The sequence below is a fragment of the Ambystoma mexicanum genome, chromosome 7q (assembly GCF_040938575.1).
Source record: "Ambystoma mexicanum isolate Mex_15411 chromosome 7q, UKY_AmexF1_1, whole genome shotgun sequence".
Classification (NCBI taxonomy): domain Eukaryota; kingdom Metazoa; phylum Chordata; class Amphibia; order Caudata; family Ambystomatidae; genus Ambystoma; species Ambystoma mexicanum.
The window spans coordinates 916,831,415-916,849,026 of record NC_090941.1 but is presented as its reverse complement, the minus strand read 5'-3'; the positions used below and the strand labels follow the sequence as shown (position 1 = coordinate 916,849,026).

General features: G+C 42.9%; 1 protein-coding gene across 1 annotated transcript in view; it reads right to left on the bottom strand.

The window, feature by feature from the left end:
• PRCP (prolylcarboxypeptidase) overlaps positions 1-17,612 on the bottom strand; it is a 514,316-nt gene that overhangs the window by 350,174 nt on the left and 146,530 nt on the right. The window contains exon 2 of the mRNA XM_069639880.1: positions 4,413-4,553. Coding sequence (XP_069495981.1) covers positions 4,413-4,553 — 141 coding nt within the window. The remainder of the gene's footprint in view (positions 1-4,412; positions 4,554-17,612) is intronic.

The window sequence follows — 17,612 nt, the reverse complement described above, 5'->3', positions numbered from 1 at the left end:
CCACCCGCCGACGGGCGGAGTCCTCGGACAAGGATGGGGAAGGCGACCGATGCCGGTGCTTCCGCGAGTGCCTCGAAGAGGCAGAGGAATGGCGGGACCTACTCCTGGACCGAGACCCCCCCCCCAGACATACACCGACAATGCGGAGAGTCGCCCCTCAAAACGTCAGTTGAAAGCCCAATGGATCTCGACTTCCGGGGCTTGGCCACCTTACCTACAGAAAACTTCTTCTTACGCTCCCGCAAGGCCTTCGATGTAAGCGACTGGCAGTCTATACAATCATCTGTGTCGTGGTCCTCACCAAGGCACCAGAGGCAAGCGTCGTGCGGATCAGTCAGCAACATCTTGGACCCGCAGTCCCAACACTTCTTAAAACCCGGCCACGGGGTGGAAGAAGACGAAGACATCATGGAAATCTTCACAACGAACAGGTTCGAAGAACCGAAAGAACAGAACTCCGAAGGACCGAGGCGTGCCGAGATCTCCAAAGCGAACACGTTCGTGGAAAAAACAGAACTGAGGCTACGGGCGTCCTACTTATAACATCCGGTGACGTCGGCTCAACGGAGGCCCTCGAGGACAGCGTATCGACGTCATCGACGCAGGGCGCAGAAAGATTTTCTGAAGCAGCACAGCTGTGGTGATTACGGTAATAGATATGGAATACGTCGGAGGACCCAATCCCCTCGAAAGGGTGTGTGTAGTGCGTGTCCTAAAACCAGCTCTGGCTGGTAGATGCATGTCTGAGACAGTGGAATCATTCCCTTGTGCAGGAGACCCTTCCAGAATCCCTTGGTATGCTTATAGGGATATTCTACAATTCACTGAACTCCCCCCTATTTGCCAGGCACTGCCACCTCTCTCTAGAACCTCTGTCCTGCAAATCTTCTGATTTCGAATAACTGTCCTTCCTCAGAGTCAGGGGCTCCCATCTGGCTTGATGTGCCGTCGCTGAACATGCACACAAGCACCTTTGGAACGACCAACCCCTTCCTGCAGAAGTATTGCTCTCCTGACCCTCAGGCACTTTTGGTGACATTTTATTAATTTCCTTCTTCATCATAGACCCCTTCTTCATCTCCACCGTCTCTCGAGGGGCTACCTCCAACGGAACTGCTTCTTGAAGGCCCTTTTAGACCGGGGCACTTTAGCACAGAGGTAACTCTCCCCCACCGAAGACCTCGCCCAGTCACAATACTGTCCCTCTTAATCGGAATCGAAAAGTATTGACTTATTTATTTTATTTGCCAGGAAGGACTTTTGTACTGACTCTGAAAGAAACCATATTTAAAAGCAATGCATGCTTGCCACATTGTGTCTTCTTTGTTTTACAAAGTTGTACGTACTTGATAATGAATTGTTTTTGCTTGACCTTTTATTGAAATGTATTATATTCTTTTACACAAACAGTGCATAGAACCTCTCTTATATGGGAATAATGAAAAGTGTATTCTGTACCTGTGGACATCCTCACTCCAGCTCATTGGAGTTAGGCCTGAGCCACAACTACCTCTTGGAGACCCTGGTGAGTATGCGGGGAAATCACTAGTAGTAACCAAGCCAGGAAGATATACCAGAGGCCAGGTTCACACTAGCTAGCACTAGATTCTAGTATGGGCAAATTGTTTGGGCTAGAATGGACCACTTTTTTGGCAACATTGGGCCAGTTTCATAAATTACTACACTAGTTGAACCAATATCACTATCCAAATATGTTTTCAAATGCATTATTTGCAACATCTTTTACCAAAAACACTGAAAAGTAACAAATTGTTAAGACGTGATTGTGGACCACTTTTTCATTGGTGCCTGGACCGATTTTATGTCCCCTAACAACTAGACATTCAAGGGAAGGCCTTATAATGGATCAATCAACCAAAGACATTTTGAGATACGGATTACAACAAGGCTGTAACCTGGCCAACTTCCACAGTCTCTTTAAAATTCACATTACCCATATCCCGCCACTGATTCAGACTTTTGGAAAGCTCATCCAGCTGAAACCTTAAGAAAATCTGAATTTGCAGGATGCAGAGCAAAAGGTTCCTGAATAAGTTTAGGGACAAATAGTGCCCCAAATAGTGGTACATTTTGTAGCAAGATAATAATGTGACTGACCTGTGGGCATATGGAGAGTGCCTGTGAAAACTAGACACTGTAGAGCTTGGCTTCTCGACATCTGTCTTAAAGCTACTAAATAGTTCCCCTACAGATCAGTGGAATTCGATCTGATCTCTCTTCCCATCTCTAAACTGATTAAAGTAGCTCAAGCAAAATATTTTGTAAAACATCTATCCCAAGGCTCTGAAATGGTTGATGAGGCCTGGCATGCACAAGAAGAGATTGAATGTCCATGTCAGATTGTAATCTCTTCAAAATGGAAACTAAAAGCACATGTAATGGATGTTGCTACAATAATAAAACATCTACTTTGCATAAAGAGGACAATGATCATGCAAGTTAGAAGGAAAATCAGAGGTGTGCAAAGGAAAACAAACTGCGGCAAAACCACTGAAAAATAGCCACTCTTTGAGGCAACAGAAAAAACTTCCAAACCCCAAACGTTTATCTTTGACTTGCACGAGAAAAGGTTTTTCATGCTCATCCAATTCAGCCATCTCATTCTAAATGGATCTAAGATTAGGAAATACATAGTTGCTCCACTAGGCTGCGCCCATTGCAGCTCAAACCAAGAATTTCTAGTAGATCTGCTTTTCTTATGTCCATTCTACAGAGAGCAGAGGAGAAGACTTATCTTGCCAATTATTGGAACACAGGGCATTCAGATTGTTAAACCAGCTACTGCCTTTTGCATTTGCAGACTCAACACCGGGTGTCACCACGAGAATTCCCAGGTTTCTAAAGGTCACCATGAGAAGAAACGAAATACACTCGGAAGAAGGCAAGGTGCCTCAGAGGAATCTGATAACTAAGATGAAGCACTATAACATCAAGAGCAAAAAGAGCTGGAAATTAAAGATAACTACAGATTGACGGCGGAACACAAACTACTCCAATCGCACCACATACGTTTCCTTCCCTCTTTTTGTTCTCCTTTCTACACCTTTTAGGTTTTATTTAAATGCTATGGCTATCATAAGGATTCCATTTTTAAATGTTGGATGACAAATGTAATGCACAAACGGTTTTGTATTGTCAACAGTGCTTTTAATAATCAGTCCTTCTACAACTATACAGATTATATACAACTCTACTTTAAAGCCCTTCCAAATACATCATCTCTAGGACCCAATATTACACAGAGTGTGCACACCATCCACTAGTGGATGAGCAACAATGTTTAAAAATTAAATCACTACAAATTGTTGATTATGTTGGTAGGTGCATCATACTTCCTCTGGTCCTATGGGAGATGCTCCAAGCATATGGGTATACTCCCCAGCCCATTTTTTAAATAGTAAAGAACCTGGGCATGATGATGGATAAGAACTTGCCTGACTCCCAAGATCTCAGCTGTTTTGAAGAAAGGCTTTCTTAAATTCCAAAGGTTTCACCACATCTTCACATATATGAGGTTTCCACTGTGTGTCCAGGTTATACTCACCTAGGCGATGTCACAACTGGGCCATGCCAACAATACCTCTGTGGGCCTTCCAAAGCATGCCCTAAATCATCTGCAGTGTGTACAGTAACTCTTCTACATATCTTGAGTTGTTATCTTATGACACCTACATAGCACTTTTTACATTGGCTAACTGTGGAAAATGTTGCCACATTTAGGGGGATCTGTAAAGTCCTCAGGATTGAAAGAATTTGAGCCTAACAGGCTTAGCTGATCTAAACATGGGTTGTCAAAAATGTGTGTACAAAAGAAAATAACTGGAGGCTTTACGTTTTCAGTACAAGCTGCAAGAGCCTGAAAACACTGTTCAATCGAAAGGAAAGATACTGCCGACCACCTTCAATTCAGGAAAAATGTGACCCACTTCTTTTGAATCCATTACTGAGATCCTCATGTTCCCATGCTGATCTATCACCACATTTTCTGCACCATGAACTCTGGTGTCAGTGTTCTCAACCAATCGCCAATAACACAACAGCAGGACAAATGTTTGCAGATCTTAATTAAAGCAATAGTATGTCTGACAAAAACCTTTCAGAAACCTTAGCCCTGATGATTCCTTTGTATGCAGCAAGGTGGCCCAAAGATTACCTACATTCATTTAAGATTTGTCTCAGCTATCACAAAGACTGAGGAATAACCAGCAGGTCCAGTTATGCAGTTTGCACTTCAGCCTTAAAAGTGAAAAGGCAAAATATATGTCTGGTCATTGCTTCAACATGGACAACACACACACATTCAAGGCATCAACACCATGCACTGTGTTCGTGTTCAAAAGAGGTTTTGTTTACATCTGGTACATTCAAGAAATGAAGAAAAGAGTACAGACCGTATTATTACAGAACAAGTCAATGTCTCCTTCATTTCCGGCATAGAAAAGTATCGGTCCACCATTCTCATTCCAGTGTTTATCTGCTAAAAGGTAACGCTGCTTGAATGTGAAATCTTCATCAAATCCAAAATGATCTATCTGAAATAAAAAATGAAAAAACCAGTTACAGTAGGTTTAATATATCACTCGATCTAGGCATCTCATATTTTATAATTTACCAAGGATCAGAGACCCATTTAAATCCTGTTTGCTGCCTAGAAGAATGAGTCTGGTTAGTATGACACCAACAACTCACAGAAACTACCTTTGGCTCCTCAGACCAACTCGTGAAATAAATGCCTAGATGTGAAATTATCTCTGCAGTTAATAAGGCAGATAAAGGAGCATAAGGACACTTAGAAGACATTGACAGCAGAATTGCCATACAGTGGAAAAAGGGCTACATTTAGCATGTGGAAATTGGATACTAGCCCCTCCTTCTCCTGCTTACTGGATGATGTCCGATACCTCATATCCACTTTTGGTCCCTGCCAATCAATTCTTTTTTCGATCTCTGGTGTATCATGCTGAATGTAGCAAAAGCTCCATTATGAAGTCTTCACACCGTACGCTTTTGTAAAAGATGAAATTTGTAAAATAAAAATAAATTGTTTGATTCAATAATACTATCATCATAAGCCATTTTTCTTATACCGCACTCATTTTATAATTAGACCCGTGGTGCGATGAGGAGTGGTCATAGCTCTCAACCGACCCTCATTTGAAGGGTCCTACCGCAATATAGCTTCATTTTATGCCAATGTCCAGCTGCCAATGACCTTTCAAGCCATTCCTTCCATCTAATGCATTTCAATCAGAATTTCACATTGGACCAGCGTTTAAGTGCCGGTAGACCCTTACTACAACTGGTTGAGAGTGGTGGCACATGGAAGATATTAAGGATTAGCATTCCAGAGGTTTCCGCACACTTGTGCCAAAGCAAAGAGAAAGGGGAAATGTAGCACAATAGGCTACATTTCCATTCCTCATGGTACAATAGCACATTCATTATGAGCACGGCAACTGAGTTAGCTCTCATTTTACAAACTAACTTGGGCCTACACGGACAACTCAATTTGCAAAAGGAATCAGATGCAGACTTATTGAATCTTAAAAAAAATCTTGTTGGTCACAAGTGTAATGGCAGTTGCTTGTTCTTCAGAATTAAAATCTTGGTCTGATCCAAAAAGATGTACATTTGTTTTTTTTTTAAAAACAGAAAAACTAGAGTTGTTTAATGCCACCAATTCTTAAATAATATTTTAACAAATTCTTTGCAGAAAGGGCAAAACAGTGGTTTTGCCAAATGGGCATAAACCCTTAGCGTTGGCATTTATTAAGTAATTAAGCCACAAAACGCCCAGTTCACCAAGGGTCAAAAGCTTCTCCATTAAAGTACAAGTTATAACAAGACTACAACAATCCACTGTGAAACAGACATGGAAGGACAAGTTAAATTGTGAGAAAGAAAGGCTGTGTTTAATTGATTGTCGTATATTAGACCTATGGAAGATATGCAATGACGAACAAAGCATGTTTTCGCTATATTGCCGAACACCATGTAAGAATGGATAAAAGTAGTCCCAACGAGGGCCGGGTATGGATCCCATTGATACGTCATGATATGCACACACTTCCTGGGGTCATCACTCCCAACTGGGTGAGTGGACTATGCAAAGCAGTTCTCTTGGCTCCAGCGTGTATTTGTGCATTATGCATTTGAATTCATAAATCTCTCTTTCCAAAGAACTTTACAAAGAAATTACCTAAGCGGTAACACCAGCCCTACAGATAAGGGGAGTATAGAGCACTTTTATTTTTATTTATTGAACATTTGTAAGGTGCCTATACAGCAGAATGTGTTTCCAGGCGCCACAAGACAAAAGAGGGAGGGGCAAGGGAGAATTTAACTAACAGTAACAGTCCTACTAAGCCTTGTAGCATTCGGATCGTGCAAGTGAAGTAACAGAAGTGTGGGGGAAGGGGAAATCAGGGCAAAGGGATGGGATGGGAAGAGGGGTAAAGGTAGAAGTGCAGGATCGAGGGGGCCCCAGGGGCTGGGCAAGGGCTGAGGGGGGGCTAGGAGGACAAGTGCCTGTGAAAGTGCCAGGGGTAGAGGGTCAACTAGTGCGGAACTGGGGTGGACCAGACTAAGCTCGTCAGGGAAGAGTACCCGAGGGCACGTGCTGGTAAACGGGAGGAGGGGATGACCGGTTGAAGGACGGCCTGGCCCCAGTAAGGCTCATAAGGGACGCAGGCAAGGGAAGGGGGAAGAGGGTAAGGAGGAGAATAGGAAGGTCTTGAGAAGCTTTTGGAAACTAAGGAGATCCGGCTCAAGACCGAGAGGGGCAGGAGTGCAATTCCAGAGGGAGGCTCCTGCCAAAGAAAGATCTACCCCCACCCCCTCTCTGCTTAGAGAAATTTCTGATCTGCAGCGATTGCAAGTACTCCCAAAAAATAAAAATAGGGAGTAAAAATCCTCACAACAAAAAATAGGAAAAAGACGTGTAGAATCTTGCGTTCCTGCTTTCACCCTCACAGATCCATGGATATGTTTGGACCAGTAGTACACGTAGTACCACAGGAAGAAACTATTAGAACTGCCTTACTGTAAGAAGTAAACATGGATCTTTTAACGTGCATGAATAACAAGGTGCAAAAAATTGATATTACAAAAAGATTTCTGTTTTTCATATGAAACAGTTTTACTCACTTATAAAATACTCTCATTGGTAAAAGGACATACATTTTTACTCCCTAAAAATCATTTTACTCCCAACTTTAAAAAATAGGGAGTAAAATACTCCCACTTCCAAATTTTATCTGGAGCACTGGTAACACAGTTTGTGACACAGAAAAATGCATTATCATCATCAGAGAATAGCTAAAAAGGTGAGATTTCAGAGATGAGTGGAAGGAAGCAACAGTGGGAGCAGAGCGCAAAGAAAGAAGGGTGTTCGAGTGTTTAGGGGCCAGAAGAGAACATGAGGCAAAGCAGAAGTGACTCAAACCCGTCCTCGCGTATCTCACTTCCCTCATATTTGAGTGTGAGGAGTTCCTCCAAATCACCACAATGGAAACATGGAATGTAGCAGTGGCAAATTGTGCCCTTTTCTGCAAGTTACATTTTTGGTTACTCTTATGCACACTTAACAGGCTTGGTGGCAGTGAACTGAGTTTTACTTTTTTTCCTTATGTGTACCCCAATAATGTCTCTTGAGTGACAAATACTCAAAATGGCTCCTTTTGAATGAAGCCTTGTTCTTTGTTACATAGGCTTTGTTGATCATCTACCTGAGCTATTAGGTTGGAAAGCACCTTACATGGTCAAGCACTTTCTCAGGAGTGTTGAACAGGCTGTGTGTGCCTGAGGTCTTCGGAAGTGGGCATTAGGGCTATCTGGCCCCAATACACATTTAGCCAGAGTGGCATAGTGTTGCTGGACAGATGTGTGGTGGCTGCCTGATCACCAGTGGATACCTCTTTGAATGTTCCATGCTCCTTCTATTGGAGGACCATCATAGGGACATCAGAGGACTGTTGATGTGACAAGCATTGACTTAGCCAACCACCGCAAATCATAGCTCTCCCTTCTTCTCAACTGAGAGATCTGCAAGAAGTGCTTGCTTGTCTCCATTGGCCTGGTGGTACCAACCAGTCTGAAGTTTTGCTAGTTGTCCTCAGTGCACGAACACCTTCTAGCTTTGGGGCTGTAAATAACACCTTGGCTGAACTTCACAGCCCGCTTCACCTTGCTGCTGTAGTTCTTCAACACAGATAAGGGCCTATAAAGAACCAAAGTCTGACCACCAAGCTCCCTGCTGAGCCTGCGTGGGGTCAAAACACCTGTTGCTGAAGGCTGCTACTCTTGAGGGGTCCTGCTGTCTCAATGAGTCAAAATCGAGGAGTCTTCTCTCCATCTATGGTCACCTGTTTGTGCCTGACCTGATCTTCGGAAGAAGTCCTGCACCTGCAATCTGTAGCCGGCTGCTGCAGAGTTCATCAGTAAACTCTGTTCCCAATGATCCTTTGCCTTCATGCAGTGTGTCGGTTTTGTTGTTCGGAGTTCAGGAGGGAGGGTTACCTATATGTCCTTAAGTTTCCCTATCCCCATAGGAACGCATTAAATTAGAAAGTGAATTTCTCTGCAGTTGGAGTCCCCCCTAAACATTAAGGATTCGTAGTGTGCCTCTTCCTTCAGATGAACCTTGACTTTCTACTACTTACCTCATCTGAATTTTGCTCCAACACTTTTAACCATCTTTTAAGCCATTTGGAGTATATTGTGTGTTTTATGATTGAGCCATTTGAGACGGTCGAGCCATAAGTGGGTGCTCAAATGGTCCTACCTAAACCTGTGCAACTAGGGTTACATACCTGTAGCACACCTGGGAATTAGATAGGATAAGGCTGAATTTCTTAAGTATAAGTGGAAGTGCTTTGAGTGCATTATGAAGTTATAAGGTCTGCAATGTGTGACGGAACATCTTTTCCCACACTTAAGGAACAGATACAGTACTTATGCATATTTAACTGTATAAATACCCAAGTGTGTGGTATATTTGAGAAACATCTGGACAGAAGTGAGAGGATAGATTGAAGGAAGATATGAGTTTTGAAAAAGGAACAGTGTAAAGAGAAAAATGAAGTGGACAAAGTACTGAGCCCTGGTAAATACTGTATTGGATCTAATAAGAAGTAAACCATTGACGAGAGGGAAGAATCAGTGAAGAGAGGGGAGACAGAAGGGCGGGATGATCCACAGTGCAAAATGCAGCTGATAAAATCAAGGAGGATGAGAATAGAAGATAATTTGTTGTGCCAGGCGGAATGAAGAAAGTTAATGATATGAAGGAGGGCAGTTTTTATGGAATGGGATGGACAGAAGCAAGATTTTAGAGAAGGAAGTAGGGAGTGAAGGTTTTAGATAAGAAGAATCTTGGGAATAGAAAATCCATTCCAAATGTTTAGAGTGGAAAGAAGACAGGAAACAGGGTGATAGTTAGGGTCATAGTTAAGCACAGGAGGACAGTCGGGAGTGGATATGTTGGATTGGGATTACAGTGGCATGCTTGAATAAGGAGGGAACCAAACTAGGAGGAGAGAGATTGAAAAGACAACATGCTTGTACCACTGCATACCTCGAGTGTTGCCAGTTGCCATATCAACAAGATATTCTAATTGACGGACACTGTATTATAGAATTCAATAGAATTCAAATGGAAATATAGATGAATCAGAAATAATTAATTCTCAAGTGTCATTTTGTTGTTAGTTTAGTATTGTGCCCAGATGCTATTAGAGATGCCATTGTTCCCTTATTCCCGTCCACCACATAACATGCATTTTTTTTTTAACACCGATTTGCAGCATCTACTTTTTCTCATAAAAATCTATTTGTTGTTATGGATACCAGGCTAAAACATACGTTTGCGTGTGTGCTGGCAGGCCTTGCAGCAGCAGCAATATTTTTTTGTCAGAAAACGCCCACACCGCTATATCACATGTCCCCGATATCACATTTCCCCGATAATATTATCTGGTTCTACAGCTGCTGGCAACCTCTTTATACCACCTTGCAACATCAGTTTAAACACCTTTGGTTTGTAGGAGGTATGCCCGACAGTCTCAATGACTATCATTTACTTCTGCCTAGCATGGTGAATATAATCAACTTGGACAATTAGATGACCGAGAGGGGCCAGAACGCTGAGCTAGAAAAAGCCTTTACTCAATACTCCCACCACCGATATCTAAGCATTTGTTACACTGTGCAGAACTTGTTCAACAGGGGCAAGAGTAACAGATCTATAATGCTTAACACTAGTCATATAGTGTTATTTAAAACCCCCTGGGATAAGCAACAACTAGCCGTGATAGCCCACCAGATGTATCAGTCCAAAACATGTTTCTTTATGGAGGCTTTTGAAAACGCGACCAATGAGCCCTACGGATATCTCCTGGTTAATTTAAAAATAACCATTCTTGAGGATTATAGATTTTGCACAATATATTCCTGCCAAAATTACCCGCTGTGTATATTCCTAAAAAAAACATTAAATCACATTACAGCGTCAGTAGCCGGTTGTGCTTTCACCATGTCGGCACGCACACAAAGAAACATCGAGCTGCTCAAAATACTTCTATACTCCACCCCTCAACAATGCAAGGCCATTCTAGCCGCGGCCTCAGACGATCTGGTGGCTGTTATTTCAGAGATTGCTCAGAACACTTTAAAAAGGGACACGTGCCCCTAACACCGTCAAATAAGTGTGTTGAAAAAGAAGGTCATCAAGAAGCTGATCAATAAGCCAATATCGCTAAAGGCTAACAGAAAAGCAGTCTTGCAAGCTTGCAGATTCATGGAGTCTTTGAAAGGCATAGCCCTACTGCTAATCACCAGCTTGCTCGGGGGTCAGTGATGGAGCATACAATACAATTTATTTTGTGGACAAGCGTCAGTTAGAAAGTGTGATGACCCCACCCTACTCCCACACCGGATTGGGATATACATAAGTTCACCACCTTGAATCTCGACTCGGAAATGAATGATGTTTTAGACAGACCCGATTTAGCAGCGCATGATAAAGCAGCCTTATATACGGATGTTCTGCATAAATACTTAATTGACACCCGACACAGCGATACAGAGAAAAACAAACTAACTTTAAACATGTCTCGAGAAGAATCTAGTAGTGTGAAGGCTCCACCAGAGGTAGATCTGGTTGTGGATGATGTGGTGAAGACACTTAGCGAAAGCTATAAACCTATTGTGGAACTATTGCTACATAAGATGAAACTTGCAACGGATGTGGCCGCGTTGGCTGACAGGGGAGAGCTTATCTACAGAGGTAGGGTTGTCAGGGGCTCAAACTTGCACGATCTAGTACGAGGTGTTACGAAACACCCCGTTGCTATAATAAATGCCCCCATCGGCTGGAAAGAGTTTATACAAGTGGTCGCTGATTTAAACATTGTGACTTCGGTCGTGGGTAATATCAACCAACGACACGTTCTGCAGCAGCTAAAAGCTGGTGCCCCCGTTACTCCTGGCCAACAGGACAGCCCTTTAGTCACCCCTAAAGACAGTTCCCGCTCACCCAGCCCCGAAAAGGAATGGAATACTGCTGAAGTGTCTAGGTCGCGTCAAACACGTGCCCCCTATATGGTTATCCGATTAATGCACTCCCCATCATTGTCTGAATGTATGCATTTCTTCTTTGGTATAAAAAAAATCTTTTGGTATTAAATATGGATTTTTATTAATAAATGATTTCAATTCATAAAATCGACTGGTTCCCTATTGCGTTCTATTATTTGTTATGTACAATAACTCAGTACGCATGATGAATTTATTTTTTTAAGTTATTTTATTGACATGTGTATCACTGGATAGACAACCCACATTTACATTTTTGACACAGAACATTTTGCGACATCTATACACATTAGGGAACATCTTGTTAATGAATCTGGCCACCACTAGATCGTTTTGATTGCGATTGCTCGAATACAATTTCAAAACAGCCGACAACTATCGCCATTCAGACATTTGACTGATAAAAAATATACAGTGCTGACCACAGGTCACGGCTTTAGAGTCTTGAACCAGCACAGTAGTATAGTTTAAAAACTTTGCAAGGCTTTTCACATAATCCATTAAAACTGTGGCTTATGTTGCGTGTTGCAGGAAGTGCGCCAACCTATCAAACACTGTTAGCACATCCCCCTCCAACCACAAAGCTATCCAATGAGTTCGACCACGGATCTGCGGATTGGTGTTCACCACAAGGCTAACCGGCCGATTTCTGGGTAGGCGCTTTGGACATTTATCGCTGGCGTACACACCATGAACTGTTTTCCGAGCGTGTCTATGACTATTGTGAGAAACCAAAGCATGTCTCACTTGCTAGTCCCCCGGGATCTTTCTCTCTCAGGTGGCCAGGGCTCAGCCATCGCCTTTGGATCCAGACCCTGGAGGTGGACCAGTATGGGAGGATCACCTGGGTGGGGATCTTCAGTGAGTGGGGGTGAGGCAACCGATGGTGAGCTGCGGTATTCCCCCTTTTCCGTTCCCATACCCATCCTATTTTTTAGGATTCTCCGATGTCCAAATTGCCTACCCAGGAATCGGCCGGTCCCTACCCAACCGTCCCCCTTTCTACATAACCACTGAGCCGAGGAAGAGGGTGACAGAGTAAAGAGGCTAACCCTTATATATCTCATTGGAGATGTCCCATTAATCAGGTCAGGCCAAGTCAGGCATTTGACCTTAAATCACCTTCATCTGATAACCATTAGCTCCCCCCACACGGATAAAAGGCAGAACAGAGACACACTATGAGCAAGGTGAGACACAAGAAGGTGCAGCTCTTCCGGGGCGAAGGTGAACCCACTGGAGCAGGACAAGCGATCGAGGGACCAGAGTCAGGGGTAGGAAAACCCTGAAGATCCCTGCAGGAGGTTGTTGCCTCTGGGAAACAGTGAAGGATATGCGGAGAAAACTAAATCCCAGACAAGAAGAAGCCTGCATTGTGTTTCAAGGATGCCAACAACCATCCCAGGTGAACGGCAGAGTTGGGGAGGCAAGGCCAAACCTGTGGTATTAACCTCGACTCGTGAATCAAAGCTGCAAAGACAGGAAAGGAATGCGCACAACCGGTGAGTTAGCGGGAGAAATGAAAGACCGGTTTGTGTCAAGAAAAGATTGAAGCCGCAAAAGTGTATTGCACGATTGAAGGTTGCGCACGTGCTGATGAGACGTGAAAGAAAGCAAACAAGTAATGGACTTGTAGGTTACAGATAACTGTGAAGCCAGTGATACAGAGTAGCCGAGTGGTCAGGCGAAAGGAAATAGCCTACTCGAAAGTCTCTGCAAAATGTTTGATGTCTTGTTTTAAAGTGGCAAAGTGAACAAACTCTGAAATGCGCAATGGTCAAGATTAACCGCGACGAAAGAGAAAGTTAAGTGATTGAATGAAGAGGAAGATTTCTTTGAACTTTTGTGATTGAGGTATCGAACTACCAATACTAAGACATTGCAGCAAATAACATTAAGGGAAAGCTGAAGTGAAAGTCGAAGTGGTCCTGCGGAGGTCTATGGTAAAAGCCTTGCACATTCGAAAGTCTTCGACATCAGTAAAAGGTCTGAGTCCGGCTGAGGGAGAACAGAAACATGAAATAAGTTAGGGGAAGGGAACCCCTAAAGAATGTGAATGAAGCTTGGGGAATGGAACCTCTGCAAGTGCTGTGATTGGGAGGTCCGAGCCATGTGGAGGGAGAAATACATGAACTTTTGTTGAACTGTGAAAGAACTTTTAGAAAGTTGGAATAAGTGACTTGACCCACGTTTTGAACTGCCTTTTTTTGATAACCCGAGCCAGAGTGTTTACGGTCCGCCTTACTCCGTGCTGTTCAGCTTGGAGTGGAGAGCTGGCTCAGCCACATTGATCCTTTATGTTAGAACATTGCATTTTCTTTGCATAGAAATTCCCCTTTACACACTTTTTGTATAAGAGATAGGGCAGGCATTTGGTTTTGTTATTATAGGCCATTTTGATTTGACATAGACTGACTAGGACTGTGTTTTCTTTATTATTTGATGGTAGAGACTACTCCCATCATAGCTATAGGGCAACGTAGGAGTTTTTCCAAACCGCAAGATTCTAATAAAGGTTTTGAAATGTGTATCTTTTGTGTCAGTGTCATACTTGCGATACCATGCCCCCTTAAATAATGCGAAAATCCTTTTATCTGTAGGGTATCCATTCACTATCAAAAAGTATGTTTCTTTGTGCGATGATCTCGAGAATGCCATCGGAAACACTCCACACTAATAGCACGTGCGTGGCAGTAGGTTTCTTTCAAACTTTATTTCAGCACATAGGTTTCCACTCCTCATGAGGTTGAAATGACCCGCTGATGCGCTGTCGGGCCTTAAATCGAAGGCCGGTAGGGTATAGCCGAGAGCATACTTGTTGCGTGTGATTGAGACTGGTGCTTTTGTAGGGATCAGGACACCGATCCTATGCAATGCTGCATAGTTTATGCTAATGTTTGAAGTCACAGGGATTCGATCTACGCGCCGGTCAACGATCCCGTTCTACAATACCCATGATGATTATTTTTGGAAGCTGGCCCAGGAACAGGTTGTCTTGACTGGTGCATCGGCTATCGGTAGGAATGCTGAAGACTTTAAGGGTGACTCTCGCCACATGATACTTCACGTTAGATATCTGCAGTGCCTCGTCATGCGCAAAAATAATGGTTGGTGACGCCATCATAGTGTAGAGGTAGAGTCAGATACCCCCACCAAAAGCTCTGCCCCCATGCTGCCTATATGTTGGGAACCATATTGTAACCCGTGCAGTACCAGTAAGGATGCCTGTACCGCAGAGCATCATGGAAACGAGGTATCCGTTGAGAAAACCCTACACACATGCACAGAGACATAGTGTTCTTTTGGATGATGTTCCGGAGGAAGAGTGCATTTACTCAAGAAAGAAGAATAGTGACGTCATGCAGAGAAGAAGATGACGCACCTAGAAAAGAGGCTGAAGAAAATAAGTTCTGAAGAGTAGATGGTAAAGACGAGCAACATTGCCAGCTCGAGATGAAGATGCTCATGCTACAGAAACGCTGAAGAACATGTAAATCAGTTTAAACTTGTACAGACAGAGTAACGCAAGTAGACAAAGTCATCTTAAGGCTGGCTACGAAGTGAATAGTTTTGCAGTGATGTGCCAATGTATGATGCATAGGAATGTATAGAACCTCGATATTCCACAGTGCATCTTAAAGCAAGGCTGAAACCCATGATTGGAAAGAGTTTTCAGTGTGGCGTAGATTGAAAATTACTGATGGTAAGAGAGAAATTCAAGAAAGGCGTGGCTAGCCCAACACCAAGAAGACGTGGCCACCGTGAGCATGGGTGTCCATCCAGTAGTTACAATGAACATGAGAAAAAAACAACTTCTGTTTGAGGTGGAATGGAAAAACACTGAAGGCGTTAAGAGTTCATCATTTAATAGAATTGACAGTAGAGACCCAATCACTTCCCCTGGTAGTATGGAACGTATACCTAGATGTTCCCTGTAACCCTATCACAACCCGAGTAGGTTTTTGTAGTTTGCCACGTAGTGTGACATCATTTATGACACATTTTTACTATAAAAGCAAGGTTTATGAAAAGCTGAGAGAAATCGAGCGAACGTCCGTTGATGTCTGTAGTAACTCCCTGTTTTAGATCAAGGCATGAATTAGTTTTCCAAAATTGATTAGCCAAAATTGCTAAGTAGAACACAATTAATTAGCAATCCAACATAAATGATTAGCAATGTTTAGATCTTTATTTTTAAAAGGATGAGCAGTTAATTGCAAAATGGTAATTGCCTAAATAAGTCGCAGTTGCAACTAACAAAATGTTTTACAGAAGTAATCTCTGGCCCTTTTTAACCGTGCAGCGCAAGCACAAGTCATTTATCACATGGCTATTCAAACAACATTTAGGCCGCCTCATGCCTGCAAGTTGTTATCCGTGCGCGACAACTTCTAACAAATGGCTGGGAATAATGCATCTCCAGCCAATCATCGGGCAGGAGAAACATTATTCCCAGACACCTTATAGCACACATCCCCACACTGAGAACACAGCCTGCAAGCATATGCCTTCTAAATGCTCTTTGAAGCATAGGACGGCAGCAAATCACTGCAGTCCGGCGGGAGAGTCTGTGCCTTTCAACCTTTTCAGTTGAAAGGTGCCCAAGTTTGGGAGGGTCCACAAGAAACTGTCCCCAAGTTGGTTGTTGGGAATCTTCTGACATTGAATCATACTTCTTATATTTCAACTTTAAATGCATACTTTGCGGTGCACAGATTACACACACAAAAAGCTGCATTCGCTGGAGTCCTTTAGGCCGTCACCTGCCTTGGGCCTCCTCGGTATCTAGAAGGGTTATCACCTTGTTGCCTTTTAAGCCAGGTGGCTTTAAAATAGACCCTTGCTGCTAAAGAGGGACCAATATATTTTCAGTGGAAGTTTAGTGTTTCAGTTCCCCGCAGTTTGGCAGTCTTCTGATAATCTGTGGTATTAACCCCACTCCCCAGCTGTATTTCTTTGTCTTCATTAGAATGTGTATTTGGTTGTATTATTTCATTTTATATTTATTTGTTCTAATTTACCCAAGTGTAAAAGATTCTTGTAAACTGAAAAACACTTAACAAAAAAAAAAAGAATCTTTGCAGTCTTTTTCTCTGCTCCAGGCTAAGGGGCCCCCAAACATCAGATTGAAATGGGCCTGCACGAGCCATGACAAATATTCAGCCGGCCATGCTGCAGTCTGGCACTTCAAAGACATTTAGAAGGCCTCATTACTGTAGGTCGTGTTTTCAGTGCTGGGGTGACCATTAGCAAACGGCTCGGAAGAATATATCTTATACCAATCATCGGGCAGGAGAAATATTTCCAGACACTTGATAACACACAACCTCTTGATTTATTATTTTTTTTTGGAACCAGTTTATTCAAATTTTCCAAAAAATAAAAAAATAAAAACCTCTTGATAATACAACCTGCAGACAGACCCTGCCTAACCTTGCCCGATTCTGTATCCTATTTTAAGTAGTTGACCCTTTTTTCAATATAGGGAAAGGCAAGGACCGATTTTATAGACATTATAGAAGCCGGGCTGCAGAAATCACAGTGTTTTTGATTTTCAAATGTAGGCAAGTCTGCCTGCATTTGAATATATGCAGGCATATGACCATGTTGTTTGAAACATGATGAGCAGACAATCACTGTACTCCCACGTTTCAAAGAACATTAAGAAGGCAATGCCTTAAGGCAGAGGGGCACTTGTGCCACCCCCCCTCTGTTCTCTTTGAGCAACGGGCAGGAGTGTCATTTTGCAACCATAAAGAATCCGGATTGACATGCTATTCTGAATCACTCCGGCTGGCCTTCTCTCTGGTTGGTTCTGGCTTAGTTAAGTTTTAACATGCATCTTGCAAAACATGCAAGTGCTTCTCACTTCAAAGGGGGGTGGGGGAACTGCCTTATTGTGGTCAGCCTTGATTGGGAGTAGGTGGTGGACAGGCCAAACAGTTTGTGGCCGAGCTGTCGAAGTAGGAATTACAAAAGCAGAATACTGCACAGACAGC